The sequence below is a fragment of the Ovis canadensis genome, chromosome 20 (genome assembly GCF_042477335.2).
Source record: "Ovis canadensis isolate MfBH-ARS-UI-01 breed Bighorn chromosome 20, ARS-UI_OviCan_v2, whole genome shotgun sequence".
Lineage (NCBI taxonomy): Eukaryota > Metazoa > Chordata > Mammalia > Artiodactyla > Bovidae > Ovis > Ovis canadensis.
The window spans coordinates 41,750,488-41,778,188 of record NC_091264.1 but is presented as its reverse complement, the minus strand read 5'-3'; the positions used below and the strand labels follow the sequence as shown (position 1 = coordinate 41,778,188).

At 51.2% G+C, this 27,701-nt stretch overlaps 3 protein-coding genes across 22 annotated transcripts; 2 read left to right on the top strand and 1 right to left on the bottom strand.

Annotated features, from left to right (window-relative positions):
• The first annotated feature begins 468 nt into the window (after positions 1-468).
• MSH5 (mutS homolog 5) lies at positions 469-16,261 on the top strand. 17 transcript variants are annotated; one of them, XM_069563182.1, is made up of 25 exons: positions 469-574; positions 3,023-3,173; positions 3,443-3,566; positions 4,015-4,095; positions 4,284-4,346; positions 5,027-5,148; positions 5,312-5,421; positions 5,680-5,715; positions 6,072-6,154; positions 6,912-6,957; positions 9,857-9,995; positions 10,112-10,174; positions 11,905-12,033; positions 12,333-12,405; positions 12,566-12,675; positions 12,901-12,981; positions 13,204-13,291; positions 13,504-13,693; positions 13,794-13,920; positions 14,236-14,469; positions 14,818-14,895; positions 15,078-15,221; positions 15,411-15,548; positions 15,709-15,782; positions 16,007-16,261. In XM_069563182.1, exons 2-25 carry the CDS (start codon positions 3,036-3,038, stop codon positions 16,116-16,118), a joined length of 2,583 nt encoding a protein of 860 aa, XP_069419283.1. In that variant the 5' UTR covers positions 469-574; positions 3,023-3,035; the 3' UTR covers positions 16,119-16,261. The 17 variants fall into 17 exon arrangements, with proteins under 17 accessions (XP_069419283.1, XP_069419284.1, XP_069419282.1 ...); XM_069563183.1 differs by lacking the exon at positions 469-574 and adding an exon at positions 2,551-2,614; XM_069563170.1 differs by lacking the exon at positions 469-574 and adding an exon at positions 2,566-2,658 and having other exon boundaries at positions 14,320-14,469; positions 14,821-14,895.
• Positions 16,007-18,789, top strand: SAPCD1 (suppressor APC domain containing 1). Of its 3 annotated transcripts, XM_069563191.1 has the most exons (5): positions 16,007-16,753; positions 16,969-17,109; positions 17,601-17,696; positions 17,793-17,882; positions 17,976-18,789. In XM_069563191.1, the coding sequence occupies exons 1-5, from the start codon at positions 16,640-16,642 to the stop codon at positions 18,069-18,071; spliced, it is 537 nt and encodes a 178-aa protein (XP_069419292.1). In that variant the 5' UTR covers positions 16,007-16,639; the 3' UTR covers positions 18,072-18,789. The 3 variants fall into 3 exon arrangements, with proteins under 3 accessions (XP_069419292.1, XP_069419294.1, XP_069419293.1); XM_069563193.1 differs by lacking the exon at positions 17,793-17,882 and having other exon boundaries at positions 16,330-16,753; XM_069563192.1 differs by lacking the exon at positions 17,793-17,882 and having other exon boundaries at positions 16,357-16,753; positions 16,969-17,104.
• VWA7 (von Willebrand factor A domain containing 7) lies at positions 18,526-27,676 on the bottom strand. Of its 2 annotated transcripts, XM_069563165.1 has the most exons (17): positions 27,465-27,676; positions 26,893-27,180; positions 26,289-26,570; positions 25,698-25,794; positions 24,977-25,087; positions 24,317-24,512; positions 24,034-24,203; positions 22,459-22,571; positions 22,076-22,192; positions 21,558-21,743; positions 20,957-21,089; positions 20,690-20,842; positions 20,495-20,587; positions 19,872-20,173; positions 19,655-19,794; positions 19,292-19,466; positions 18,526-19,189 (listed from the first exon to the last, which is right to left on the bottom strand). In XM_069563165.1, exons 2-17 carry the CDS (start codon positions 27,163-27,165, stop codon positions 19,016-19,018), a joined length of 2,715 nt encoding a protein of 904 aa, XP_069419266.1. In that variant the 5' UTR covers positions 27,166-27,180; positions 27,465-27,676; the 3' UTR covers positions 18,526-19,015. The 2 variants fall into 2 exon arrangements, with proteins under 2 accessions (XP_069419266.1, XP_069419265.1); XM_069563164.1 differs by lacking the exon at positions 27,465-27,676 and having other exon boundaries at positions 26,893-27,301.
• Positions 27,677-27,701: the final 25 nt, after the last annotated feature.

Here is a 27,701-nt window from a genome sequence, read left to right as displayed (position 1 = left end):
GAGAGTTGGGGAGGGAGCGGGTGGAGTGCAGAGAGGTGCTGGAACCAGCAGTTAGTGGTTTCCTCTCATGCTTCCTCTTCTGTGGGTTTTTCTCTTCCCTGGAGGAAGGCCTTTCTCTGTCCTCCTCACAGAGGGGATATATTTGGTGTTTGTTCTCTTTTGGGCTTCCCTTGTGGCTCAGCTGGTAAAGAATCTGCCTGCAATGTGGGAGACCTGAGTTCAATTCCTGGGTTGGGAAGATCCCCTGGTGAAGGGAAAGGCTACCCACTCCAGTATTCTGACCTAGAGAATTCCATGGACTGTACAGTCCATGGGGTTGCAAAGAGTTCACACAACTGAGTGACTTTCACTTTCCTTCAACAGAAGAATGTAGAATGATTCAACAAATATCTGTTCGTTGAGGGGAATCTCCTCCAAGGTGACCCTTGAAACCTGCACACATGACCCCTTTCATCTGAAGAAGGTCAAAGCAGCACTACTTGCCCGGGTCCTTTTCTGCTCCAATTGGTCCATGTCCACCAGAGAATCTGCCTCACAAAAATCTCCCCTCTGGGAAAAGCCTCAGGCAAACTGGGTGAGTCCTGAGCTCAAACAGGTTTGGCAGCTTCTCCCCTGCCTCTCTTTTCTCTCCTACAGTTTTTATAGCTAGAACTGCCTTGATCATCAATATTGACTTTGGCTAGCTGGCATGGCTGCCCGCAAAGTATTTTTCCTTAACTTCTCAGGTGACGGGTAATGTTGCCCTCTCCTGGTACCATCCATCAGTGTCTCATGGGTTTGAAGTCAGGGGCTACACCCCCCAAATCCTGCCTCAGAGAAGTTTCTCTCCCATCTCAATCTCCTTGCCCCTGCTTTTCTCCTTTTTCCGTCTCTCCCCTTTATTTCTCCAGGCTTCTCTTTCCACTTCCTCCCCTTCCTCAGCTTGGTGAACCAGTCCCTAATCTCTTCCCACCCCAGATTGGAAGGTGTGTCCCTCCCCCGATACTGCTTAGAGCTGTCACCTGGCCTCCTCCAGGTTTCCATAGCTCCGTTGCTCAACAATTTGCCAGGGGTAACCATTAACCTAGTCTTTAACTCACTCCTCCACCTTTCTTACTAGAGGAGATTTTCCATTTATTAGTTAGCAGAGGCAGTTTACCCCACCATCTTTCCTAAGTGCTTGGATGGGAATCTCTGCATCTCAAAGTACCCAGAACAACAACAACAAAAAAAACCCCAAAGTACCCAGAACAACGTGGGGGTGAAGACGTATTTCAAGAGACTTTTAAAAAATATATATGTATTTGGCTGCATCTCAATGAACACAGGTTTGGGTGGACTCCAGAAGTTGGTATGGACAGGGAGGCCTGGTGTGCTGTGGTTCATGGGTTCACAAAGAGTCGGACACAACTGAGCGACTGAACTGAACTGAACTGTCTTAGTTGTAGCACACAGGATCCTTAGTTGCAGCCTGTGAACTCTTAGCTATGGCATGTGGGATCCAGTTCCCTGACCAGGGATCCAACCTGGACCCCCTGTATTGGCAGCATTGAATCTTAGCCACTGGACCACCAGGAAGTCCCTTAAAATTATATGATTGCTTATTTTGGTCTATCTTCTTGTTTCTCCTCCCCTCATATACACACTCAAAAATTTGGCTCATGGAGTAGGAACTTATGTCCCCTGCTTTGATTCCACCACTTGGTCCACAATGAGTGAATAATACTCTTCTGTTCTTAGGAGTGTGTGTGTGGGTAGGGGCATGTGCTTGTAGGAGTGTAGGTGTTTTTATTAGGTCTACTTCTCTCTGCCAGTATTCTTGCCTGGAATATCCCATGGACGGAGGGGTCGGAAAGAGTCGGACACGACTGAACAACTTCACTTTCTTTCTTTCTTTTCTTTTTCTCTCTGCCAGAATTTGGTGAAATTCGAATACTTCCAACTTCTCGTGGGGCGCCGAAATTATTAATTAGGCCTTGTGGTGCCCCTATGGCAGCAATCATACTCTGTACCCAGGAAACAGGCAGAGGTGGGCTAAGATAGGAGCCACGCTTCTTATTTCAGCTTATTTATTTAAAACACTCACGAAGCTCTTAATGTGTTTGCCAGGCACTGGTCTAAGCTCTTTATAAATATTAACTTAGACTTGTTGGCATAGGTTGAATTAATGTTGCTTATCTCCATTCTCCAGGAAAAAATTTTAAAAAGTGCACTTCTGTTCCTTTAAGGTCGGTCCCTCTGCAGATTCCCCAAAGTCCCTAGACCCGTAGCGGGGGATGGGGTGGGGGGTGGGGCTCGGGCTCCTGCTCTGCTAAGAACGTTTCTCACAGGCTCTCAATCAAAGCCCAGAAAGCCCGAGGGCCAGAGGCCCGGGTGCTAGGCAACGGCGGAGGGCGGGAAGTTTGAACCTTCTGGCAACGCCCCGTATGCGAATAGGCCAATCATCATCCAGTCTTCTCTGTGATCCTTTTTTCCTTTTCACTCTGTTGGATCTCTAGGTAGGATCCGGGTTTCTTCGACCAATAGCGGCTAAGGGGGTGGGGCGTGTGCGCGCGCACCCCACCTTCGTGTTGGCGCACCAGTCCCGCTGGTCCGCGGCTGTTAGCGACGGGGTGTCGCGCACGTCGCGACCCAGGTGACTGAAAAGGCGGGAAAACACCGCGAGTTTCCCGCAATCAGGTCGGGGAGCCTAGATCGTGAGACTGTGATCTTGGGGGCTTGGTTGGCAGGAGGGGAGAGAGGAGGCGTGTAAAACGCCCTTCAAAGGACCCTCAAGACCGTCTCCAAAACACAACCTCCGCGTGACAGGAATGAGGGTGGGGCGAGTGGTGTTTTCCACAGTCTGTACTTCAGTGAAATACCGGAAAACTGGCCCCTCCAAATGTCCTACATCTGTAACCACAGTTCTCGAAGGCCCACGCAGCTTTGCCCTCAGCCCTCTCCCAGTAGTTCTCAGTGGATTTGCTTCTGCGCGCCCCGCTACCCCCGCCTCCTAGCAAGTGAGCTCTCGCTCCAGAACTGTCTTCATTCTTTGCATCCATAGAGCCTCCAAAGCCATGGCTTCGGTAGCAGCGACCCCAGCCAGGACGCCGAACGGACCAGGACCCGGGGAGGCCTCGGCCAGCTTCCCCACGGTGGCTTCAGTGCCGGGCCCCCAGGAGCCCGAGGAGGAGGGAGAGGAGGAGCCTGCTGAGGTCTTGTAGGGGTAGAGGCGCTGTTGGAGGAGCAGGAGCTCGACAGAGCCGGAAATTGATTGGAACACCTGATTGTTAGAATATAAAGGGTCTGGGAAGACCTGGGCTAGTCACTTCCCTCCGCTGAGTGTCGATTTCACATTTACTGAATGGGGATGATGATACCTATCTCTGAGAGTCGATAAAATAATTAAAATTAAATAAGACATGGCCCAACCCTGTACTTATAAGTGGTTCAAATATTAGTTTTCTTTCCTCCCTGCCGACAGATTCATCTGTGTGTCCTGTGGAATTCAGGATACCTGGGCATTGCCTACTATGATACTAGTGACTCCACCATCCACTTTATGCCAGATGCCCCAGATCACGAGAGCCTCAAGCTGCTTCAAAGAGGTAAGGACAGAACTAGGAATTCCCCTATGCTGGCACTGGAAATGTATTTCATTCATATGGCCTTACCTGACTCAATCTATTTTATTAGTTGACTCCTAGAGGCTCCCTTTATTGTTTTCAGGAATTCATCTCATTATTCACAAACGTATCAGGTGCTGAAGATATAGTCCTGAGCAAATCAGTCATGTCTGTCCTTTAGGGGTTTACCGTCCGGTGATAATCTCATGGGCACCCCTCTTCCCTCCCATTACCCATCAGTCTTATTGCTCTTTCTTTTTCTAATTTCATATGTGACTCCTACTTCTCCCAAAGTGGGGGGCCCTCCCTGCTTTTGGAGGAAATAAGTTTTTGAGGGGTGAAGGGAGATAACAAAGGGAGGGTTACAGGTTCCCTTTTAGTCAAGAGATGAAGATCCTCGAACTCATTTGCTCTCCATTCTCCTTCCAAGTTCTGGATGAAATCGATCCCCGGTCTGTTGTTACAAGTGCCAAACAGGATGAGAATATGACTCGGTTTCTGGGGAAGCTTGGTAAGGACTGAAAAAGGGAAAAGAGGAAAAATGGGGAAGGACAAAATTATGGAATGTTCCAGAGATTAAAGGGTCTTGTGCTGCGGAGCTACAGCCAGGAGATCAGAATTGGGTGAGAGGGAAGATGGGAAAGAGGCAAAAGGACTATGATGTACAGACTGATGGCCCTTTCTTTGTTTCCTTTACAGCCTCCCAAGAGCACAGGGAGCCTAAGAGACCCGAAATCATATTTTTGCCAAGTGTGGATTTTGGTATCTCCTCCTTTTTGCTTTACCCACACCCCCATCCCAGTTATGTGACCCTTTCTCCTAATTCCAGTTTCATCATCAGAGGTCTCCTCTCAGCCCTGTCTCATTCTAAATCTGTATGTTCTTCAGGCCCCATGACCAGTCTCCTCACAATCTCTCCTAATCCCTACCTTTAATAACCTGTGGTTTAGGCTTGTTTAGGGATGAGGGCCCTCCCTGAAAGAGGATGTGGTAGTATTTTTTGGTCAGTTTTGATTGTTGGCATTTTCCCCTTTAAGCCAAAGCCATTTGCCTCTTAGTTTAAAAAAAAAAGCAAAGGCACTACCTCAGTTACCTTACTGATCTAGAAGGCACTTCCCTTATCTTCCCAGGTTTGTGAAAAGGACAGGGAATGTTCTATCCTAAATTCGTCTATTATGATTTTTCGACCCAAAATCCTCAATTCCAGATAGATATCTTACTCGCCTGAGCCATTTATCTTTCTCAGCTTATGTTCCCAGCCAAACGTCTTTATATTATATGTAGACTAAAGAGAGAGTCTAAAATTTGGTTCTTGTTTCAGCTTTTCACTAATTGCCTGTGTGAATTTGGCAAGCCACATCATCTCTCTGTTTTCTCATTCTTAAAATAAGATGAAGATTGGGGCTACAAGATCTTTCCCTCCCATTCCCCCCTCAAAATAGGCCTGGAGATAAGCAAACAGCGCCTCCTTTCTGGAAACTACTCCTTCATCCCAGACTCCATGACCACCACCGAGAAAATCCTCTTCCTGTCCTCCATCATCCCCTTTGACTGCCTCCTCATGGTGAGATGGGTCTTGTGAGAAAAGGGCTGGGATGTAGCAGATTAGAAAAAGGCACAAGCATCTGGACACTAGCCCAGTCCTGGAAAATAATAGTTCTTCCTGGTGTTGTCCAGTCACCAAGACACTGGGATTTAGCCCAGCTCCACTACCGATCTCCTCCTAGGTTCGAGCACTTGGAGGACTGCTCAAGTTCCTGGGTCGAAGAAGAATCGGGGTTGAACTAGAAGAATATAACGTCAGCGTCCCCATCCTAGGCTTCAAGAAATTTGTGTTGTAGGTGACTTACCCTAACCTCAACCAAAGCAAGGTGGGATTGGGAAGCCTGGGAAAGTAAGGCAGGTTGGAGAGTGGTGGCAGTGACCCATTTGGTAAAGTGCTCCAGGACACACAGGGTTCCTGAGAGGGTGTGGAGCTCTGGGGAGAAAACTGAGACAGTCTTCTTGAAGGAGGGCTAAGCAGGTGGGACTTAGGAATGAACTCAGACCTCTCATACCCCAGCCACCTTCCTTTCTTCTTGTTTTCTGTTCTCAGAACCAATCTGGTGAGCATAGATCAAGACACTTACAGGTAAGGAGATGGAGGCAGGCTGTCATCTTTGGGGAGGGAGAAGGATTAAGCTTAATGCTGTAATAATCCTAATGGGGCTTCAGTTTATTTAATCCTGGGGCTATTAAGATTTCTCTCCCTGAAGGAAAGAGAAGTGGGGGGTGAGAGGAGAGAAGAAGAAAAACACAAAGTTGTTACCCTCCTTATCTAAATGGAGAAACTGAGGCAGAGAGCAGTGAGGGACAAACCTTACATCAAGACTTGATCTCAAAAAAAAAAAAAAAAAAAAGACTTGATCTCAGGAGAGATTCCCAATCCCCATTCCACTTTCTCAATCACCTTTAAAAATCCAAATGACCCTAATTTCTCCCTGATAGTGTTCTGCAGATATTTAAGAGTGAGTCTCACCCCTCGGTGTACAAAGTGGCCAGCGGACTCAAGGAGGGGCTCAGCCTCTTTGGTAGGTGTACCTGTCCCTCATCCCACACTGCACAGGCCTTCCAGAAAAGCAGCTGCCTCCAGAGATGGATCCCAGCCCTTCTCTTCCCACTTTACCCCACTTCCAGCTGTCACTTCTGCTCTAGTCCAGCTTTATTATCTTCTTTGTACCCTTCTTGAGCTTGGGCATCTCCCCGAAGCCTTGTCCAGTATAGTTGTCCCATGTCATTTGCATAGCATTCCCTACTTTACCAACTCCGTCTTTATTCCTTGGGTTTGTATGAATGTTTGTACTAGTGATGTACCTGTCTAGGGACTTTGGGAAACCCTATGTATAGAGGAAAGTTATGTAGTTGCAAACTCTTGTGTTTGTTTTCCATAGAGTCTTATCTCTTATAGTTGTCTCAGGCTTTAGGCTGTGTTGGGGACATCACCAAGTATCCACGTGGTTTCACTGTGCATCTCAGTGGGTTGGGTCTAATGTTTACGTATATGTGTTGGGCTTTTTGTGAGTCTAACTGTGCCTACTCTGAATATTTTTCTGGCTGAGTGTTCCTGTGAGTGCTCATTCCCTCCCCCAGGCCCATGTAAGGTAATCCCGGCTCAGACTTGTGGCCAGACGCTGGCTTTGGCTGCTTTTGTGTCCTGTATCTGGGGACTAACCCCCAAGCCAGCCAGCCCAGCACCCAAACCTCTGACCCTGATGCCTCAGCTTAGACACATCCATACATTCCTTTCTCTGCCCCTGCTTGTAACAGGCTCACTCCCTACCCCAACAGGAATCCTCAATAGATGCCGCTGTAAGTGGGGAGAGAAGCTGCTCAGGTGAGCAAGAGTCACACATGTGCATGCCACCTATAGCCTCAAACACACCACCCGTAACAGTAATGAAAACAGCTGCCCTTTCCCAAATGCTGTCTAAATGCCTTTAGTCCTTACAATGACCCCATGTGGTGTGTTACTCTCATTTTACATTGTCAGCACAGATACATACAAACCCATTGATGACACATGGACTTTCTCACGTACTCGCAGCAGAAACACAATCACAAGACAGCAGTGTACACATGGTAATATCTTTAATGATTAAGAACACACTTCAGATGTGAGCTGTTCTCTGATGACTTTCAAATTAGTATCTCTAGTTCTGAGCTCCACATGTGGAACACTCTTTTGCCTATCATTGCCACCTGCAGTTTCCACAGGAAGCTCAAACACAGAGCATCCAAACCTGTGCCCACTGGCCCTGTTCTTACTTTCTGCATTCCCTTTTCTGCTTAGTGGAGTTGCTGGCAATATAGCTTTTCAAGCTCTGAACCTTGGATTGATGCTTCTCGATCACCCCCTATATTCAGTTATTCACTAAGACCTATTGATTCTATCCTGAAATGTCTCTCCCAGCCATCCCCTTCTCCCTCTTCCCTCTGTTCTAATTCTGGCTATCTTCTTTAACCTGGAGCATTGCATTCACCTTCAAATTGGTGTCTCTACCTCTAAACTCTTCCCCAAACTATTCTTCATTCTAAAATAATTGCCATTCCAAAACAGAGATCTGAACATGTCACTCCCCTATTTTTTAAACCTTAGTAAAAACAAAAGACAAATCTTAGGAGGCTCCCTCATTACCTACAGGATGAAGAGTACAATGCTCAGGGTCCCTCAATTTTAATTTCAAGGCTTATCTCTTCAAGTGTATGGTTATTTGTTGTTGTTGTTGTTGTTTGGCCACAAGACTTGGGATCTTAGTTCCCAGACCATGGATGAACCTGGGCCCTCACAGTGAAAATGTGGAGTCTTAACCACTGGACCACCAGAGAATTCCCCCTCCAGTCTACATTTATGCTGTTCCCTTTAGAAAGTCTTTCCCCTATTCTCCACTGATCAGAATCTTACATCCTCTTCAAGGTGCAACCCAACTATCACCTTTTTGGTGACGCTTTCACAGGCATCTCTGAGTGTGTTGGCATGCATCTTGCTGTGTGGTCACATAGTGCTTATTTATGTTTTTTAATTGCACTATCACATCAGGTTGGAATTAGCACTTAGTGAATCTACTTGCCCTCTATGCAAGTGAGTGAATGCTATGCCATGGCACATTCCTGTTACCTCAGCACATAACCCTCTATGAAATAGAATGCAAGCACACTGGTTACATCATCTCTAAAAAGTTAGGAAACCTTTGCTAGCCTGCAGGTACACAATCCTTTTCCCATGCCACCTGCCCTGCAATATCTTGGAGGTTAATTTAGGATTATCTATGAAGTCATCGCCAGATAATTGGTGAGGTAATTTAATTACCCCTACATTCTCTAGTTCTTCAGGTACAGATCTCTAATCTCAATGAAGGATGAAAGGAAAGGAATTCTCAGGAGAAGAGAACTGAATCAAAAGTGAGGGAGAGTGCAGATTCCCTAGATAGGACCCCCATAGGGCATAGAATCACAACCTGATGATCAGCTAAGGGCCCAGCTGATCTAAAGCCAGACAAGGAACCTGGAAGGTGACTATCACAGTATGCTCTGAAGAGTGATGTCCAAGCAGTCTGGAGATCTAATTTTGAAATCCAGCTGTCCTTACTAGGGCCATGACTTTGGACAATTTGCTTATCTTCTAAGGACCTCATCTCAACTGACTTGAGCCTGACTTGACCAAGACCTCCAGGCACTTGAAGTACATAAGTCGGAGACACTCAGGTGTTTTATAAGGAAGCCTGTCTGGTGATCCCATGGGGGGAAGGTATTCAGACTGGCCTACACTGCCTCAGGCACCTCTGCTCCCCTGTGCCCAGGAACCAGAGGTGCCTGAAACTCACCCTTGAATCCAAATGAGTCCTCCATTTCATTCTAACCTAGGGTGTTCTAACAAAGGATAAGTGGCCATAGACTCAGTGTGAGATACACATCCTTAGGCCCCAGTGTCTTCACAGGTTGGCTCTTATACAAAATGGTATACCTAATGGCTTGCTCTAATGCAGGAAGGAATCCGTGGCCTCCCAGGTCATGATAGCGTCTCACTACTCTTCATGGCCATAGATAGAGATACCCTCCCTGAATTAGAGAAACACAGATGAGACATTTATTTCTGTATAATAATTTAATTTGTCAGGAAATACCTCAGCCACATAAAAGGCAGTAATAATAATATAAACCTCTGTGTTTCCACTAGCCAGTTTAAAAATAAGACAATGTTGTGAAGCTCTTTAAGTACCTCTAGCCAATACTTTCTTCCCTGCAGGCATGACCTTGAGGACTTATGAATTGAGGACTTATCATTCTACATGGAACAGTTACATACTTTCATAGGAAGGACATGAAAAGACGAATGTCTGTGCTATTTCACAGCTAAATACAGATATGCAAACTCTTTCTGACTCACTCCTACTCAGCTGCAGAGAGAGCTAGAGTGTTGGAATTCAAATGCCTCAACACGCTGTTCTCCCTCTAAAAATATTGAAAAGCTCCATCACATATCCACAGGGAACGACACATGGTCATATCCATCACAACTGAGATACACAGTCACGATCATGCTCACATCCAGAGATTTTCAGTAGGTGTGAATAAACACACCTGCATAGATAGGACACTGTACTTACAATGTGTACCAATACACATTGCCACCATCCCCCAGGGCCCTCCAAGGGCACATTTTCCCAAGTTGAGATCAAGACACTGGTAAGAACAGCTGTAGTTCCTGGTCTCCCCACTCCAACCCTTACTTTCAGGCTGTGGTTCACACGTCCAACCCAGGACCTGGGGGAACTGAATTCCCGTCTGGATGTCATTCAGTTTTTCCTGTTACCCCAGAATCTGGACATGGCTCAGATGCTGCACCGATTGCTGGGTCACATCAAGAACGTGCCTGTGAGCCCGGGTTGAGGGACCAGGAGGTGGGGAAGGAGGCCGAGGAGTGGTGGGCATCTTGAGGGCCATTAGAGTGGGAGAAGGAAACCAGCAACTGTCTCCTTGTCCGACTGTAGCTGATTCTTAAACGCATGAAGTTGTCCCACACCAAGGTCAGTGACTGGCAGGTTCTTTACAAGGTAAGACCTCCCTTCTTGAACCTAGAAATCCAGGTTAAGCCCCCAGTATGTGTCCCAAACCCTCTTTACTCTTGTCCCCATGTCCAACTTTATCCCAGCACCTTAAAAAAAAAAACAACTTTGTAGCGTGGAAATTGTCAAAAAAATTTTCAAGAGAATGATATAATGAACCCTCATGTAGCTTTAACACTTTGACTTATGCAACTCTTGTTTCACATCTCTCTTCTCTTACTTTCCTTTTCTTGGATTATTTTGAAGCAATTTCCAGCCATCACGTCACTTCACCCATAAATATTTCAATATGATTTCTAAAAGGAAATTATTTTTTTAAGAGAACAATACCACTGTCTTACCTAAAAATGAATATTTTATTATTGTCAATTATCTCATTTAGATTTCTATTCATCTCTTAAATGTAATGGTTTTTAAAATTATTTATTTGTTTGTGGCTGTGCTGGGTCTTCTTTGCTGTACAGGCTTTTCTCTAGCTGCGGTGAGTGGGGGCTACTCTCCGGTTGTGGTGCGCAGGCTTCTCACTGCAGAGGCTTCTCCTGTTGGGGAGCGCGGGCTCTAGGATGTGCAGGCGTCAGTAGTTGCGGTTCCCAGGCTCTAGTGCGTGCATGCATGCTCAGTTGTGTGCAACTCTTGCACCCTCATGGACTGTAGCCCACCAAGGTTCCTCTGCCTGTGGGATTCTCCAGGCAAGAATACTGGAATGGGTTGCCATTTCTTCCTCCAGGGGATCTTCCCGACTCAGGGATCAAACCCACATCTCCCACATCTCCTGCAGTGCAGGTGGATTCTTTACCACTCTGCCACCTGGGAAGCCTCTCCCAGGTTTTAGAGCACAGACTCAATAGTTGTGCACTGGCACAGGCTCAGTGACTTGGGCTTAGTTGCTCCAAGGCATGTGAGATCTTCCTAGACGAGGGATCAAACCTGTGTCTACTGCCTTGGCAGGAGGATTCTTTACCACGAAGCCACCAGGGAAGCCCCATGTAAGTCTTATTCTGTGAACTTCCTTAGTAATTTTAGTTAGTTCCACAATTTGATCAGGCTTTTTTGTGGGTAGCCATTGTTTTTGCTACTTGTTTGTTTCCATCATGGCTAGATTATAAGCCCTTTGATTTATATACTCTATATGTCCTTTGACACAGAGTAAGGGTCAGTAAATGTCCTTTGGATTGGGTTTGTGCACTCAATCTAATCCCTGGTTAGAGAAGCCACCCCAGGTCACTGACCTTCACGCTGGGAATTAACTCTCAGTGACTCTCACCCGTCCGGTCTTCATGCTCTCTCACCCAAATGCTGGCATTGCCCCTACTGCCTATTTACTTCTTCTCTGCCTTTCATATCCCTATTTCTCTTTCTCTTTCCTCTGTACAAACTTCTCTCTTGGGACATTGTACAAATCTCTATCAAAGCACCTACCACTTTACTTTTAAATCTTCTGGGTTTATTTCTGTCTTCCTCACTAGACTAAGAGCCCTTGCGGGACAAGGGACCCTCCTGTCTTTGTTGTCTTCAGAGTCTCAGTGCTTAGTGTGATGCCTGGTGAAGAGATTTGCAGATGCTATTTTCTCTTGGTTTCTTTTTTGCCTTTGAGAGCTCCTCCGTCTCTGTTATTATGTTTTTCCCTATTGGTCTTTGTTCTTCTCCATCCAGCCCTGTCCCCTCACCTCAGCCCAGGCTGGGTGCGGGCCACCCTCCTCTGTCCATTTCTCCTACAGACAGTGTACAGTGCCCTTGGCCTGAGGGACGCCTGCCGCTCCCTGCCCCAGTCCATTCAGCTCTTCCAGGACATTGCCCAAGAGTTCTCAGATGACCTGCACCACATTGCCAGCCTCATTGGGAAAGTGGTGAGTGGAACGAAAGAGGCAGATCTCCTAGGAAACTAGGGGAGAGAGATGGATCTAAATAATGGAGAGCAACGGGTGGGAGCTCTGGGGAATATGGTGTGGAAAACGAGGATGCATGGGAGACACTGAGGGCAGCTGGATGGCCAGAAGATGGGATGGCAGACATCAGGGGTGTGCCTTGAGGCCTAGAGGATCAGGGTTAAAGCCAGGACTGAAGGGCGAGTTGGGGCCCGGGTAGAGGTGAGGAGTAGGATGAGATTGTGCTGGATGGAAAGAACCTGGATTTCTCGTCTCCTCAGGTGGACTTCGAGGGCAGCCTTGCTGAAAATCGCTTCACAGTCCTCCCCAACATAGATCCTGAAATTGATGAGAGTGAGTGTTAGGTGTACGGATGGGTCCCTGAGCTCTGAAACATGAACCTGCCCTGCGATGGGGTACTGTCCTCCGCAGGTGACCCCTGCAAGTGGGGATGATTATCGCAACCAGGGTGGGAGCCTTACTTTTGATATCCACGTGCCTTCCACGCTCTTAGAAAAACGAAGACTGATGGGACTTCCCAGTTTCCTCACTGAGGTGGCTCGGAAGGAGCTGGAGAATCTGGATTCCCGGATTCCTTCATGCAGTGTCATCTACATTCCTCTGGTGAGGGCAGGAGGCGGGGGCGGTGCACTCCCCGAGGGCCTTAGGGAGACATGAGGCTTAGGAAGGACACATTGGTAGATAAGAAAACTCCTGGAGAAATCAGAAGAATGTGAACACTCTTTGGTGCTTAGGCCCCTGAGGGAAGCATTTGGGGGACTCTGGCTACTTCTAAAGAAAGTGCCCAGAGCATCACTCCTTGCTTTATATCTTCTTTACTCTCCCCAGATCGGCTTCCTTCTTTCTATTCCCCGCCTGCCTTCCATGGTGGAGACCAGTGACTTTGAGATTGAAGGTCTGGACTTCATGGTGAGTCCCTTGACCTCTGTAGGGGGCGATAAGGAAAGGCAGTCAGCAGCTGAGGGAGGGCCTTTCCCCATCATCTCTGCCCAGTGTGGGATCCCTCTTTCACTGTTATCTTTACCAGCTCTGAGACAAAGGAGAAAGAAATCAAGGCCAGGGCTAGGGTGGGGTGAGAGAGGATGAGGATGGAGAGATGCAAAGCCCATAGCTTTGAACCCTTGTACCCAGTTCCTCTCAGAGGAGAAGCTGCACTATCGAAGTGCTCGAACCAAGGAGCTGGATGCACTGCTGGGGGACCTGCACTGTGACATCCGGGGTGAGAAGCGAGTGGCTGGAGCTGACCGGGCAGCGTGGAGGTGATTCCGATAGGCTCCTTTCCTTCCTGCTATTCCCCCCCTCTCTCTAACTCTGCCTTTTCTGAGTGTCTCTGGGATTTCAGATGGTTTCTAGGTTCGTCTGCTGACTTCTTTGTCTCTCCTTTGCTCTCCCCTGGAGCTGACACCAGCTCCTTCCCTCTCCTGCCCCCAGACCAGGAGACCCTGCTGATGCACCAGCTGCAATGCCAGGTGCTGGCGCGGGCAGCCGTCTTGACCCGGGTGTTGGACCTTGCCTCCCGCCTGGACGTCCTGTTGGCTCTTGCCAGTGCCGCCCGAGACTACGGCTACTCAAGGCCCCGTTACTCCCCACAGCTCCTCGGGGTACGAATCCAGAATGGCAGGTGAGGACAGAAATGGGTGGAGGAATAGATACGGGGGGCCCAAAAGCCCCGTGTTCTGGATCCACAGGCCACATGCAAGGTAACTTTGCACCGGCTGTAGGCATCCGCTGATGGAACTCTGTGCCCGAACCTTCGTGCCCAACTCTGCAGAGTGTGGGAGGGACATAGGGAGGGTCAAAGTCATCACCGGACCCAACTCCTCAGGGAAGAGCATCTACCTCAAACAGGTAGACCAGCCCCCGCGCTGCCTCCTCCATCATCCCCACCCCCCGCCTCCCAGGCACCCCAGGCCCCCACCGCTCTTCCCCACTGTGCTCTGACCCCACGTGCCGTGAACAGACTCACGCCCGCTGTCCCTCTCCCTGCCATGTTCTCATTTACCTGAGGGAGGGCCATGTGCCAGTGACCATCCTCTGACCTGAGTCCTCCTCTCCCACCTCCGAGGAGGTCCACGCTGTTCGCAGCATGCCTCTGCCCACTCCCTGCCACTTTTCACTGACTCTAAAGTGAGCTGAAGGGGCTGTTAAACTGTGTCCTTCTAGATCTATCGTTCTCTCCTGAGATTAGCCTCACCTTCACCTCAGCCCACACCACCAGGCGCTGTACCTGTCTCCTCCCTTATTCAGGTAGGCTTGATCACATTTATGGCCCTGGTGGGCAGCTTTGTGCCGGCAGAGGAAGCTGAAATCGGGGCAGTAGACGCCATCTTCACCCGAATTCACAGCTGTGAATCCATCTCCCTTGGCCTTTCCACCTTCATGATCGACCTCAACCAGGTCAAGAGGAGGCAGGGGTGGGGGAGGGGATAATGGGGAAGAAACCCTAGCCCTGAAAAACAGTCAGAACTGGAAAAAATTTCCTTCTGCTGCCTGTTCTTTATGCTAGGGGCAGGGAGCACCCACTTCAGAAACCAGGATAATCAATGCCATGGACCTTTGCTAGTCCCTGGCTTTGTGTGAGGCACTGTTGTCAGTGAAAGGATGAACAAAACTTGCGTCTCGCCATTAAAGAACTTGCAGTTCAGTAGGGTGGACACGTATTCAAGCATCTTTATTCTCAGGCACACTGGTCAGTGCCAGGCCTCAAATGTTTATGAAACTCTCCCTTATCCACCGGGTGCCCAGCAGGTGGCGAAAGCGGTGAACAATGCCACCGAGCGCTCACTGGTCCTAGTGGATGAATTCGGAAAGGGAACCAACACGGTAAGGGCAAAAGCTAATGAGAAACTAAGGAGAGGAAGATGAAGGAGGGTGAAGGAGCAGGAGGGTAGGGCTGGGCTTCTGGAAAAGAATAGGGGTGTATGGGCATGAGGAGGGAAGGCCCGGCAGGAGGAGGAGGCGCCCGGGGCACCTGTGGCTCCACACCTTACCCCTGCACTCCGCAGGTGGATGGGCTTGCGCTGCTAGCTGCCGTGATCCGACACTGGCTGGCACTTGGACCCACGTGTCCCCATGTCTTTGTGGCCACCAACTTTCTGAGCCTTGTTCACCTGCAGCTGCTGCCGCAGGGGCCGCTTGTGCAGTATTTGGTGAGGACACCTACCCAGCTCCCCAGGGGCCCCAAGGCTGAGCATTTCCCAGAGCTGGGAACTGGCTCCTGCATTGGAACAGGGACCATGTCCCTTTCTGTTTCTTACTCTCAACAGCGACTGACCAAGAGTATTGGGGCAGGAAGCAGAATGACTGATGAACCCTGTCCCCTTTTATTCTCTTTGAAGACCATGGAGACCTGTGAGGATGGGGACGACCTTGTCTTCTTCTATCAAGTTTGCGAAGGTGTTGCCCGTGCCAGCCACGCCTCCCACACAGCTACCCAGGCAGGGCTTCCTGAGAAACTCATTGCTCGTGGCAAGCAGGTGAGGCCCGAAGAGCAACCACCTTCATCAGGGCTCCCATCCACTGTCCCTGCTTCTCTCAGGGGTCCGGATTTCTGGGCCCATGGAATTTCTGACCCATACTTTCTCTTCTCTTACCCAATATCCACCCCCACCCCTACCCCTTCCTCCTTGGTCCCAGGTTTCAGACTTGATCCGGAGTGGAAAGCCCATCAAACCTGTCCAGGAGCTGCTAAAGGAGAAGCAAATGGAAAAGTGAGTGCAGGCCCAAGGTGCTTGTTCTCAGGGTCCATGTTCTGCAGCTCCTCTGCCCCTTCCAGGGACTCAGACAGCCTCTTTGCCCTTTGATGATTCACAGTTTCTTTCGGAAACTCCTAAATTCTCAAGGTCTTGGATTTCCTGTGCTGCATCCTCTCCCCTTTGCTCAGGGACTCTGTTATCCATCCTTCCCCAAACCTCACTCTTTTCTCTCCCTTCAGTTGCCAGACATTAGTAGATAAGTTTCTGAAACTGGATTTGGAAGATCCCAGCCTGGACCTGGACATTTTCATGAGTCAGGAGGTGCTGCCTGCTGCCACCACCATCCTCTGAGAGTCCTTCCTGGGCCCTCCTCCAGGTCCCAAACCCCCGAAGGCTGCCAGGCCTCCTTGTTTCCTTACCTCCCTCAGAACCAGAGTTCTCTGTTTCCCTGGAAGTTCTGTTACATGTTAGTAATAAAGCTTATTTTGGAGAAAGTTGTTGTTTCCTTAGACCAGCCAAAACAAAGCAAAGCGAGCAGGAAAGAGATGAAACAGGAAGCAGCAGTCTGCAGAGGAACTTGCCTTGCCTCATTGTAAATACAGTATTACTGCTGGAGGGAGGCCTCAGGCTCTACCAGGGGGACTTTAGGAGAACCAGCCACTGCATCAGGCCCTGCAAAAACAGATGAGAAAGAAGACAGAAGCCCAAGATGTTCTTTTCCTTCAAAGTAGGAACACCCTGGCCTCAGACAGACCCAGCTGGAAGGGCTCTAAGAGGCTGAAAGGCTAGGCAGGACCAGTTCAAAGCTGGGGGAAAGGGAGGGCCCAGCCCTGCACCAGTGGGCGTGGCTCCACCCTTCCCACCTCAGAGCCATGGGGAGCCGGGGTCCCAGTGGGTGGCCCCTGGTGCAAGCCCCCTACACGGTTCTGTTGCTGCCACTGGAGACAAGCCGCCAAGACCCAGGGGCCCGGAGCTTCTTCCTCTGGGTGAGTATCAGTCCCACAAGAAATCCTGGGGAAGCCCATCTCCCCTACAGTCCCCATCAATTTTGAGGACTCACAGCTCCAGCCCCCTGCTTTCACTCGCCCTGCAGGTTCTCAGTGGCCAGTCTGGACTCACAGTCAGTGACCAGACAGTGAAGCCAAGCATGGCCCATCGCCCTGCTGTAGAGTGAGTCAGCCTTTGCTCCTTGCCTTTTCAGCTGCAGAGGATGCAGGCACTGGAGCGGGAGCAGGATGCCCTTTGGCAGGGGCTGGAGCTGCTGGAGCATAGCCAGGCCTGGTATGAGGGCCGTCTGAGGGAGGCTCAGCAACAGCAGCTGCACGTGGGGGCCCTTGGTGAGGTATGGGGCTGACCCAAGGGATGGGGGGGCAGGGGTTGCAGGGATGGGCGGACACAGCCTGACACCATCCTGGAAAGGCAAGTGTTAATGGACAGGGATCCAGAATGGAAAGCAGCATTGTAATGACAGGATGCCCCCAAGTGTTAGGTCGGTGTTCATAATTGGGCCTAGAGAAGGCTGGTCTGCATTCTATTCAGAGGGACACAATTTGGATCACTCCATGGAGCTGGGGGAGTGGCCTGGATTGTTCCAATGAGCTGGGATGGGCAGGGAGGATCCATAAAGAATAGAGAAAGTGGGGACCATGCCATTTGAGGGGCTGAAGAACTGGACTGTTACAGAGATGAAGCAGGGAGTACTGGAATTGCCCACCTGCCTGGCAGGAAACTGGGCTGAGGGGTCTGGAGGAGAGGAATGGCCTGTGGAGGCAGGAGAAGAGTGGCAGATGGAACTCAAGTTGTCACCATGTTGTCTGCCTCCAATTCCTCTAGAATTTTCTAACGGATTTACACTCAGAGCCTGGTGGCCCCCAGTTAGCCCAGATTCAGAGAGTGAACATCTGCTTGCAGAATCTGCTTCAGGGGAAGGTGAGTTTATTGTTTTCAGTTTAGACTTTTGGGAAATGGGGATGAAGAGGGGACTTGGGGTCAGCACTGGTCTAACAAAAGAGCATTTCCCCCTAGTTCTTCCCACATCCCCCAAACAAAGCTAGTTCCTGCACCACCCAGGACTGGAAGGGAAGGCCAAGGAAACAGGACACATGGCGGCAACAGGTGGGTGGTGGTGGGGGTGGGGCAGGAGCCCTGGCGGCTGGCCGCGGGAGTGAGGAACACAGACATCCAGACTGTCTCTCTCCTCTTCGCCAGGAGATGTCAAGGCAGCAGAAAGGAGGCATTCAGCAAACAGGGGAGACGGCTCAGCCAGGCTGCCCCCATGGACGGAGGGGCCCTACCCGTGTCTAAAGGCTCCTTTGGTCCCCTCAGTCATGCCAACGAGTCTGAGAGAACCCCTAGCCTCCTTATTCCAACTCAACAACTAAATGGCTCTGGGTGGGAGGTCAACTGAAATCCAAATATACTGGTGTAAAGTTTTTTCTCTGCTCCTGAAAACTTCCATTTTATCTTTTTTGGTATTTCATGCTCTCACTCTTCCCTATGCATGCATGCTCAGTTGCTTCAGGCATGTCTGACCCTTTGCGAGCCCACCAGGCTCCTCTGTTCATGGGAATCTCCAGGCAAGAATACCTGAGTGGGTTGCCATGCCCTCCTCTAGGGAATCTTGCTGACTCAGGATCGAACCCATGCTTCTTAGGTCTCCTGCATTGGTTCTTTACCCACCTGGGAAGCCCCGCCCGTGCCCCCCCCCCGCCCCCCCGGCGTTACTATGTACATAAGTGATCTTTCTCTGAAGTCTCTCTGGGGAGAAGACATGTTTATTGGCATTGTCCTTCAATTTTAAATACAAAAATAAAATAGAAGCCTCTCCAGAATTTCAAAACTAAAATAGCATCTCCAGAATGTCAATAAAGGCAATTCTATAAATAACACTTCGGGTAGGAGGTGGGGAACCCTCCTCCCCACTTCCAGTCTTAGTCACTGCCCCACATATCTTCCCCTCCACCTGAGCTTGGGAGAGAGCATGAATAAGTAGTGGAATAAAGATGCTGCAGAGAAAGAGAAAGCAACTTTCTCCAAAAATGAGTCTTTTTTTTTACCCCCCACAAGGGTTAGGGAAAGTGCATTGTGGGAAAGCCATTGCCCTCTATCCCAGTCTTGGGGAAAAAAGGCAAGTGGATGAGAAGGAAAACCTCTTATCCCACCTGGAGAGGCAGAGGCCCCTCCTATCTTCTCGACAGTGGGCAGGATGGTGACAGTGCTGGAGACCCTTCCCTCCAGGGGCTGCTGCGTCACCAGGGGCCCAGGCCGAGCAGAAGCAGCATCACCCCAAATGTGATCCACCAGGGGTGGCCCGCCAGCTCTCCCCCAGCTTCTCCCTGAGTCACCAAGGTGGAAAAATGGAAGGCAGGGCGGGAGGTGTTGAGGACGGGGTCAGTCGAGTAGGCGGGAGCAGGGAGCTCGTCCTGGGGAGAATTAGAGACTGTCAGGGTGGTTGCCCCCAGATTAATCCCGCACCACCCTCCCCTTACCCTGCCTATCCTGCAGTGGAAAGTGGGGGCACTCACCTGCGGGGCAGGGGCCCGCACCAGGAGCCGGAGGAAGGCATGGGTCAGGGGCATCGTGCTGGGTTCTCCATTCTTTGCAGTCACCGTCACCATCACCACGGAGTCAGAGGCGGCTGTGTCTGGTACCTCCAGCCACAGGCGCCCCGAGGCGGACTCGTTCTGTTCCAGGTGAACCCTGGGGAGTGGATGCCACCATCTGGCTTCAGCCACAGGCTCTGAATAGCTGGGAGCCAAGGGGAGGTGGGGAGGGGAGCGAGGAATTTGAGCTCCCATCCCAAAGGGCCAGAGGAGCACCTACCAGATCCCATGCCTGGGCACAGAAAGATAGGACCAGAAGGGAGAAGGAGGTTTCAGGGGCTTCACCTGGAGAGGTTGGAGGTGAGGGCGAAATTGGGTTTGGCAGATGTCCTAAGATGGAGATCCTGAGGGCCCGAAAAGCTGGCGATGCGGAGGCTGAGCGGGGCTGTGGTGCCTGGAGCCAGGAAACCCGGGGGACCGCTGAGCTGCGAAGGAAGGCTGGTCAGGGGAGGAGCAGGCCCCGTTCCCTCCAGCCCCAGCTGCACCTTCCGTGGCCTCTCACCTCCAGCAGGACCGGAACTACAGCACAGGGCTGGGGGGCCGCCCGGTGCAGGCCCCGCCCCACTCCGTCCTGGCCAACCAGCTCCAGGGAGAAGGGTCCCGAGGTGGACAGAAGGGTGGGCGGTAGCGAGGCAGCGAGGAGACCTCGCTCTGGGGGTCCCCTGGGCTCCAGAGGCACCTGGCCCAGTTCAGCACCCTGTGGGACCCCTCGGAGGACCACGTGGGAGAAGTGAGGCAGAGGGCCTCCAGGGTTTCCTCTGGAGCCCAGCCCTGTCACCTCTACCAGTAGCTGGGTCTGGAGACCTGGACAGGAGAGGGGAGGGGAGAACAGAGATGGGCGTGAGACTTGGAGACAGGGAGAAAAACATGAACAGCTTTGAATAGTAGTTAGCTTTGGGCCATGTGGATGGGGAAAAGGGGTTACCTCTAGGGGGTACTGATGGGCAGGGCCAGCAGCAAGTTCTGGGATGCTGGAAATGTTCCACAGCTTGAGCTGAGTGATGATTATTAATATATAAAATCCACCCAGCCTGTACACTTCAAGTTTAGTGCACCTTATTCAATGTTGTAACTCAATAAAAAGTTATATATATACACACAAGATAGGGGTGGGGCTAGATGTACCTGCAACTGGTTGAGTCAGGGGGTAGAGGCCAGGGTGGGGTCCATCCTCCATGGGGATCCCAAAGTGGAAGAGGAAGTCCAGGGAGGTCTGGGCTGAAGGAGGGCGAAGGCAGTCAGAGACCTTCCTGTGATGAATGTGACTGATACTGCTCTCCAGTCTCCCCGTCCCTTTCCCAGGAATATCATCTTCCTTACCTTGCACTCTCACCCGAGGGGTACCCTTGGCTGTGACTTGGATCTCCCAGGTTCCTGACTGTGGAGGGTCATTCATGCTCACCATCCAGAACTGCCCAAATCGGCGAGTGTGACCTAGAGGCCCCTCACCTTCCTCCTGGCTCTGGGAGACACCTGGGTGTGGGGGGTGAGAGATTGGCACAGGAGAATTCCTTTCGCTTCGTACATTACCCCTCCTCCTTCAGTCTCTATTCTTCCCACTGCCTTGAGACACACACAGGGAAGTACCTGCAGGGTTTCTGATCCAGAAACTGCTGACCTCCCCATGGATCCGGACCGTGACATTCTGGAGCAGTCCATCCACTCTGAACACAAGTGGCCTCTCAGCCACCACAACACGGGGCTCCAGGGGAAGGGTAACCTTGAGGGGGCAGGACCGAAAAATGGGGGAGAAGATAAGACGTGGGATGAGGTGGGAACAAAGGCAGGAGAGAGAAAGGTAGAGACAGAAAGAAATGAAGGAACACGTGGAGAAGGGATCCCAGTGAGAGAGGAAGGAGCAGGGGTGGAGCTATGGTTAATGACAAAGTTGGAAGCAAGGGATTAAGGATGAGGCAACCACCTTCTGCCCCCCATAAGAGATGGCAGGACTTCCTAGAGGAGCCGTGAGGACAGAATACTGGAGGTCAAGCCTCGGGGTGGGGCTGGTGTTACTAATATGGAAGGAGCAGGATAGAAGGGGTTAGCAATGGATCTCATAGGGAGAGAAACTTCCTTCCCACCCTTCTGCCTGGAATGGCAAATCAGCAGAGAACCATTCCTTACAAGAAAGAGAAATGCAGTGTCGCGCATCCCCTCAGTTCTCATCTGAGCCTCCACATGTACCCACCAGGTCAGCTATACTGTCCCCAACAATGGCCGCCACATCCCGAATATACTGGTCTTCGGTGAAAATCACTTCTCCTCCTGAGGCCAGAGCCACTGCCTCGTATGGCTCAAAACGCAGAGGGGACAAGACCTCACGCCGGGCCCGGCCCTGAGCCCTAGATGGGTCCTCAGTTACCAGGAACGTAACCTGTGTCCAGAAGAGAGGCCAGGACTTGAGGTTTCTACTTGCTATGTACCATTGTAACCAAGGATCTCCCGTGCTCAAGCTCTCTACAGAGCTGACCATTGGTGATAAATTCTGTCTACCCTCTGGATGCTACAGCATTAAGGGCAGGGCCTCCCACTCTAGTATTGTTAAAGGGGTTTGGAAATGTTACCCTCATGATGCACTTCTCTCCTCTCCAAGCCAAGGCTGGTTCAACCACCCTAGTGTGAGTGTCATCCTTGTAATGAGAGTTGTCCTGGGGTTTCCCACATCCCTGGGTACCTAACACTGAGTCTCCCACCAGTTATGCTCACCCTGCAACGCCGTTCCTGCGTCAGAGACTCCACCCGGTTGGTGAGAAAGGCGTCCTTAGGGGAGGCATCAGTGAAGACAAAAATGTCTGAGAGTGGAGGTGTGTGCAGCAGAGCCAGCTGGCAGGGAGAGGAAAAACTGGTGGTAAAAAATGGCAGCCTTCAATGAAAAATAAATAAATGTTTTAAAAATGGTGGCAGTAGGGGAATGGGCAGAGCAAGGGAAGGCAGAGTAGAAGGCAGTATGGCCCTGAAATCTGGAATGAAATGAATGAGACTAGGTTCTGAAGAGGGGATGGAGGGTGGGGTCCCAGGGAAGCTCTAGCTCCCTTGATGGTGGGGCCTGGAGATGGGGGAGGGGGAGGGAGAGGGTGGGGAGAGCAGACCTCCAGGGCTGACAGGCACATCTCTGGCTCATCGCCACCTCCCAAGGCATGCATCTCATTGAGCTGTTGCCAGAAGTTGTCAGGGTCACTTGTTGTAAAGACAGGGCCAAACCCTGGGGAACGAGATTGAGAGACTGAGGAGAAGGCTCCTCTCTTGCCTGCCCAGGGCCATCTCCCCAGTCAAGAGGCCCTGCAGTGTTCCTCGGGTGGACACGTATTGAGATAACAATATTCTTTATGTTTAAACTGACAGGATAGGACAAGGCAGGGCTTAGGTACGTCTGGTGGGAAAGTGGACCCCATTTCCTCACAAAATGGTGGCACTTCCTGTGGTCTTGAGTGGGCCTTTTTTGGGGATATGTTTAAATATAAAAACAACTGGTGAAGCAACATGGATGGACCTGGAGAGTATCATACTAAGTGAAATAAATCAAATATCATTATGATATTCCACTTGTATGTGGAACCTTAAAAAATGATACAAATGAACTTATTTACAAAACAGAAATAGATTCAAGGACATAAAAAACATATTTATGATTACCAAAGGGAAAGGGAGAGATAAATTAGGAGTTTGGGATTAACAGATACACACAACTATATATAAAATAGATAACCAACAAGGACCTACTGTATAGTGCAGGGAACTAGATTCAATATCTTGTAATAACTTATAGTGGGAAGGAATCCAAAAATGACATATATAACTAAATCACTTTGCTGTATATCTGAAACACTGTAAATCAACTATACTTATCAATTACAAAAACCCCAAAAAACCTGGGTCCTCAGTTTCCTCACAGAAAAGCCAGAGAAATAATAGTGCTTACCTCAGAGAGGCTTATTGAGACGATTGAGTTGATTTTCTCAATTTCAGAACAGTGTTTTGACACATAATAAGTGCTAAATTCTTAAATACTCATTTATTCATACCCTTATCAAATATGTGATAAGCTCCTGTTGAGTGTCAGTCACCATGAGATTTATATAGATGGATCAGACTCAAACCCGCTCCTTAGGGAAGTTTCAATCCAAATTTTATTTGATGATCGTTTCAACCTTGGGAGATAGTCAGGATAAATACTGACCCATTTTTGGATGATGAAGTTGAGGAAAGAGAGGTTAAACAGGCTAAGGACACACAGTAAGATTGGTCAACCCAGGTCAGGTAATCTGACTTCTAAGTCAGTGGAGGAAGGAATATGATTTAAGTAGCTGTCTCAGATATTTGACAGAGGCCTGGACACACCAAGTTCCCCATCTTCATCCCAATCTCTGTCACAGGAAATGGAGAGAATTGAAAATGACTTATTGGGATGGACACTTAACAACTAGAGGCTGCCTGCCTAAGCACCCGTCATGATTAAACTCCTGCGGCAAGTGCCGTCATATTGGAAACAGTGGAAGAAGTGGCTGGCAGTTCCCTAAATGCATAGAGGTACCAATGAAGGACAAGGATCCTAGGAAGTGCCTCCATTCTATTACGGAAGTGAAGCCATGAGGCCCACTTCCCTACCAGTGACATTACCTCTTGCCCTGGACTTGCCTCCACTCTCCTGGCCAGACCATAGTTACCTGGATCATGGAACGGCACCAGGACATAGTGAGTGGGCTCCATGGGGGTGCCCCGTCGCTGCTCCACAATGTGACGGGCCTGGATCTTGGCAGCACTGATCTCCTCACCCATACTGCCTGTGGTATCCAGGACGAAGCTCAGGCTGGAGGCTGGGGTGATGTCCAGCAGCCTGAGAAGCAGGCCAGAGATACGGTGCACGGTCTGCACACTTGTCCCCAGCCCCTGTTTCTCAGCTCCAGAGCACCTACCTATTAAGGAGCCCAGCTCCAGGAGGCCACTCACCTGGAGAAACCCCTGTCTCCCAGGCGGCTTCGTAGGAGGTTGAAGGCCTGGATGGAGGCCAGAAGGGCCAGTTTTGCAGCCTGGGGGTGCAGCATGTGGTGGGGGGAGAAGCCTGGGGATGTGCTATCCTTGTTGATGCCTCCCCGTGGCGGCTGGGAGCTGCTCTGGTCAAAGTGGCCCCCGTGGCTACATTTTCCTGGGTTGGGGAAACAGATCTGTAGGGTGAAGATAAAAAAACCCACTGCTTTCTAATAAAGTGAAGCCCTTTCTGACTTGGCCTCAGCCTCTCACTCCTCAGGAAAGGATCAGCCGAAAATTAGGACATTTTGCAGAGGGCAAATCTGGAGTAAATCTGGAATGGTCGGTCACCACAGCACGTGGTAGATCCCCTGATCCCTCAAGTCGGTCCCCAGAAGCTCCCTCAGGCGTTGATGTCTTATCAGCTCTGTAAGAGACTGTCCCCCCTGAACTCCAACAATCATGGCCACCTCAGTGGGCCTTCAGTCAGCCGCCCACCCCCTTCCCAGCATCCTTTCCTTCCAAGAAATGATACCACAGGATTTTAGGACAAGGGCCTACAGGACTGAGGTCCTTAGGGAGAGGGTCAGGGGAGAGGAAAGGACTTCTCCTCTTACTCTTGGGGGTCTTCCCATCTGGTACCTGGAGGTTTGGAGGGATGAGTTCCAAAGTAGCCAGAGGTGAGGAGTGTGAAGCCCAGCAAGTTCCCAGGGCAGCTCAACTCCTCACAGTCAGAGCAGGTAGGATCGCCCACTGGAAAGAGAGGACAGGGGTCCAGCACCCATGATTCTGCTGCCCCTGATGTTTATCCCAGTTCACCCAAACTTCTTCAGCTTTTCCTCCCACCTGGAACAAGGTGAAAGCCCACAGGTACCCTTTATGGGTACTTTTCTAGGCTTTCTGAACTAAACCCTGGAGTTCATGGCTGGCAATGAGACTCGATATTTGAGACTGAGAGTGTGCTAGAAAATCATGGGGACCAATCCTAGGCGGAGTGTACCCTCCATGAGCTGTGGACAAGAAGTGTACTTGTAATAAACAGAAGGCAGCTTCTGGGTCACAGTTCAGTTAGAAGGGGGTACTGAGAGGGAGAGTCCCCTGCCATCCAGTGCGGGGAGGAAACCTCATGAACGAGAACTCCCTGCAGTCTGCAGAGTGGTCCTGGCTCTGGCCTCCCCTACGTGATCTTGGGGAAGCCAGCTAATTGACTGGCCTTTGGTTGAACTGAGGGACCTCACAGGTTGTCTCAGATTTGAAGCCATGTCGCCTCCTAGTTGACCTCAGGATGTGACCCAGTGGCTGGATGGGCTGAGAGGAGGTGGCTCTGTGGGCTTCCCCCTTACCAGCAGGGGTATGGCCCTACCTTGTGCCAGGCTCCGGAGCTCCTGCCTCGGCCAGAGGAGGTGAGGGTGTGGCTGCTGCTTCCCCAGTTCCACCCAGTTGCTGTGACTGTAGAAATCCTGGTCCCAGGAGAAGGACGGGGAAGAAGCACTAGCTGACTGCTCTTGCGGTCTCCAGCCTTAACTGCCCTCCTTCCAGTTCCCCAGCCTGAACGCCTCCTCCCGCCTGGCTGCTCCTCCAGGTACCCCACGTCCCCTCCAGTGCTCTCTCCCTTGCCCGGAATGGAGCTCTGGTGAAGTGGGAGCCTCCCACTGTTTCTTCCCATCTCTCAGAGCCCAACATAAGGCCCTTCAGTGGCCTGCACGGCCCACGTCTGGACCTCAGCACCCTCCTCTAGCTTGCTTCACTCCAGCCACAAAGGTGTCCCGGCTGTTCCCACAGGAAGCTGCCAATTTGGACTGGTGGGGACTAGGGAATAGCCCCAGGGCCTTGGCAAGCTGGGCCCCAGCCCCTTCTAGAGGAGGGGGAGGCATGACTAAGAAAGCACCACCCGGGAGTCCAGAAGACTGGAAGCGAAGACTCCTCTGACCACAATCCCCAACTCTATTCTCACCTGCAGGGCGTGAAGCGCAGCTCCCAGGCGCTGGCGAGCCAGGGTATAGTCAAGGGCTTTGGCTGCTGCCACAGTCTCCCGTAGAGCCTCCACCAGGCGTGTGCGGCCCTGGCCCAGCCGCTCGGCATCAAAGTGCAGGTCAGGGTCATTCTTGGAAGCTGGCAGGAAGTCTTGGGCGGCATTGGCACGAGACACCTCTCCTAAGGCTGCTCGGAACCGGCGAGAAGGAGACCCAGGTCCAAAGTAGGCGGCAAAGAGGTCGTCGGCAAGGAGGGTGCGGCCCTGGGAGAATGGGAGGGGCAGGGGTTCCAGAGGAGCCCCTTGGTTGGGACCATTGCCCATGCTGGCTCAGCTCTAGGGCTCAAGGCTGGATGTGAAAGGAGCTGAGGGTGCTGGGCCCTACCAGGGAAGGGCAGTCCTGGATGTCCGTATGGAGGGGGACTCCTGATTGTAAGACTAGGACCCCTGGGCACTGTTGCTGCCTAGAGGACAGGAGGGAATGTGTGTGTGGGTCCCTTCTCTTGGCAAGCAGGACCCTTAAGTAGCAGAGGTCCCCGGAATGGGGGAATCTGGCCGGGATGTGACTGGACCCAGGGACGCTCACCAGGAAGTCCTCAAGGCGAAGGGGGGGCCGACCTGGGGGCGGCTGCTCTAGGAAGAGGTGCAGGGTGACGTTGAGCGCCGCCTCCTCCGTCAGGTCCTGGTGGGTGATGGAGCCGGGGGCAGCCAGGAGGCTCCAGATGTTGGGGAAGAAGGCGGATGCAGGAGGCAGCAGGAGCTGCAGCAGCAGCAGCACTGAGGGGCCCAGGTGGGATATGGGCACGTCCGCGAGGATCATGGGCCCCAGGTGGGATAGGGGCACGTCCGCGGGGATCATGGCTAAGACATGGACCTGAGGGACAGAAGGCACTCGAGAGGAAAGGAAGCAGCAGAAACTTAGGGCAGGACTGGCTTTGTCTGTCTCCATGGGCACCTGCTTTGGCCCTTTATCTCCTCCAGCTGGCTTCCCCGCCCTCCCCCTTCAATCATTCAGCAAACCTGAGGGCCTATCAGACCAATAGGAACTTACACCTGCTGGGGCGGGGTCTGAGGCTCCTCCCCCAGAACGCCCCTCCCCTCCCCGAGGCGGACGTCCCCCCAGGCATTGGAAGTCCCCCCTCTAGGCCTCTCCCCTACCTGGTTGCTGGGTCTCCGGGCAGGACCGCTGGGCCGGGCGTCATAGGGCACTTAGGTCAGAGTTATAATTAACCTAAAGCCTGACTCAGTAGAGGGGGAGGGAGGCTCCGGCAGGGTGGGGGCAGGACAGGCAGCCCCTAGCCCCTCTTCTCACGCCTGCCCAGGGCCACAAGCAGCAGCCAGCACCAGGGCGGGCCACCCTTGGCCGCAGTGCGGAGGTGAATGAAGAGGCGGGAG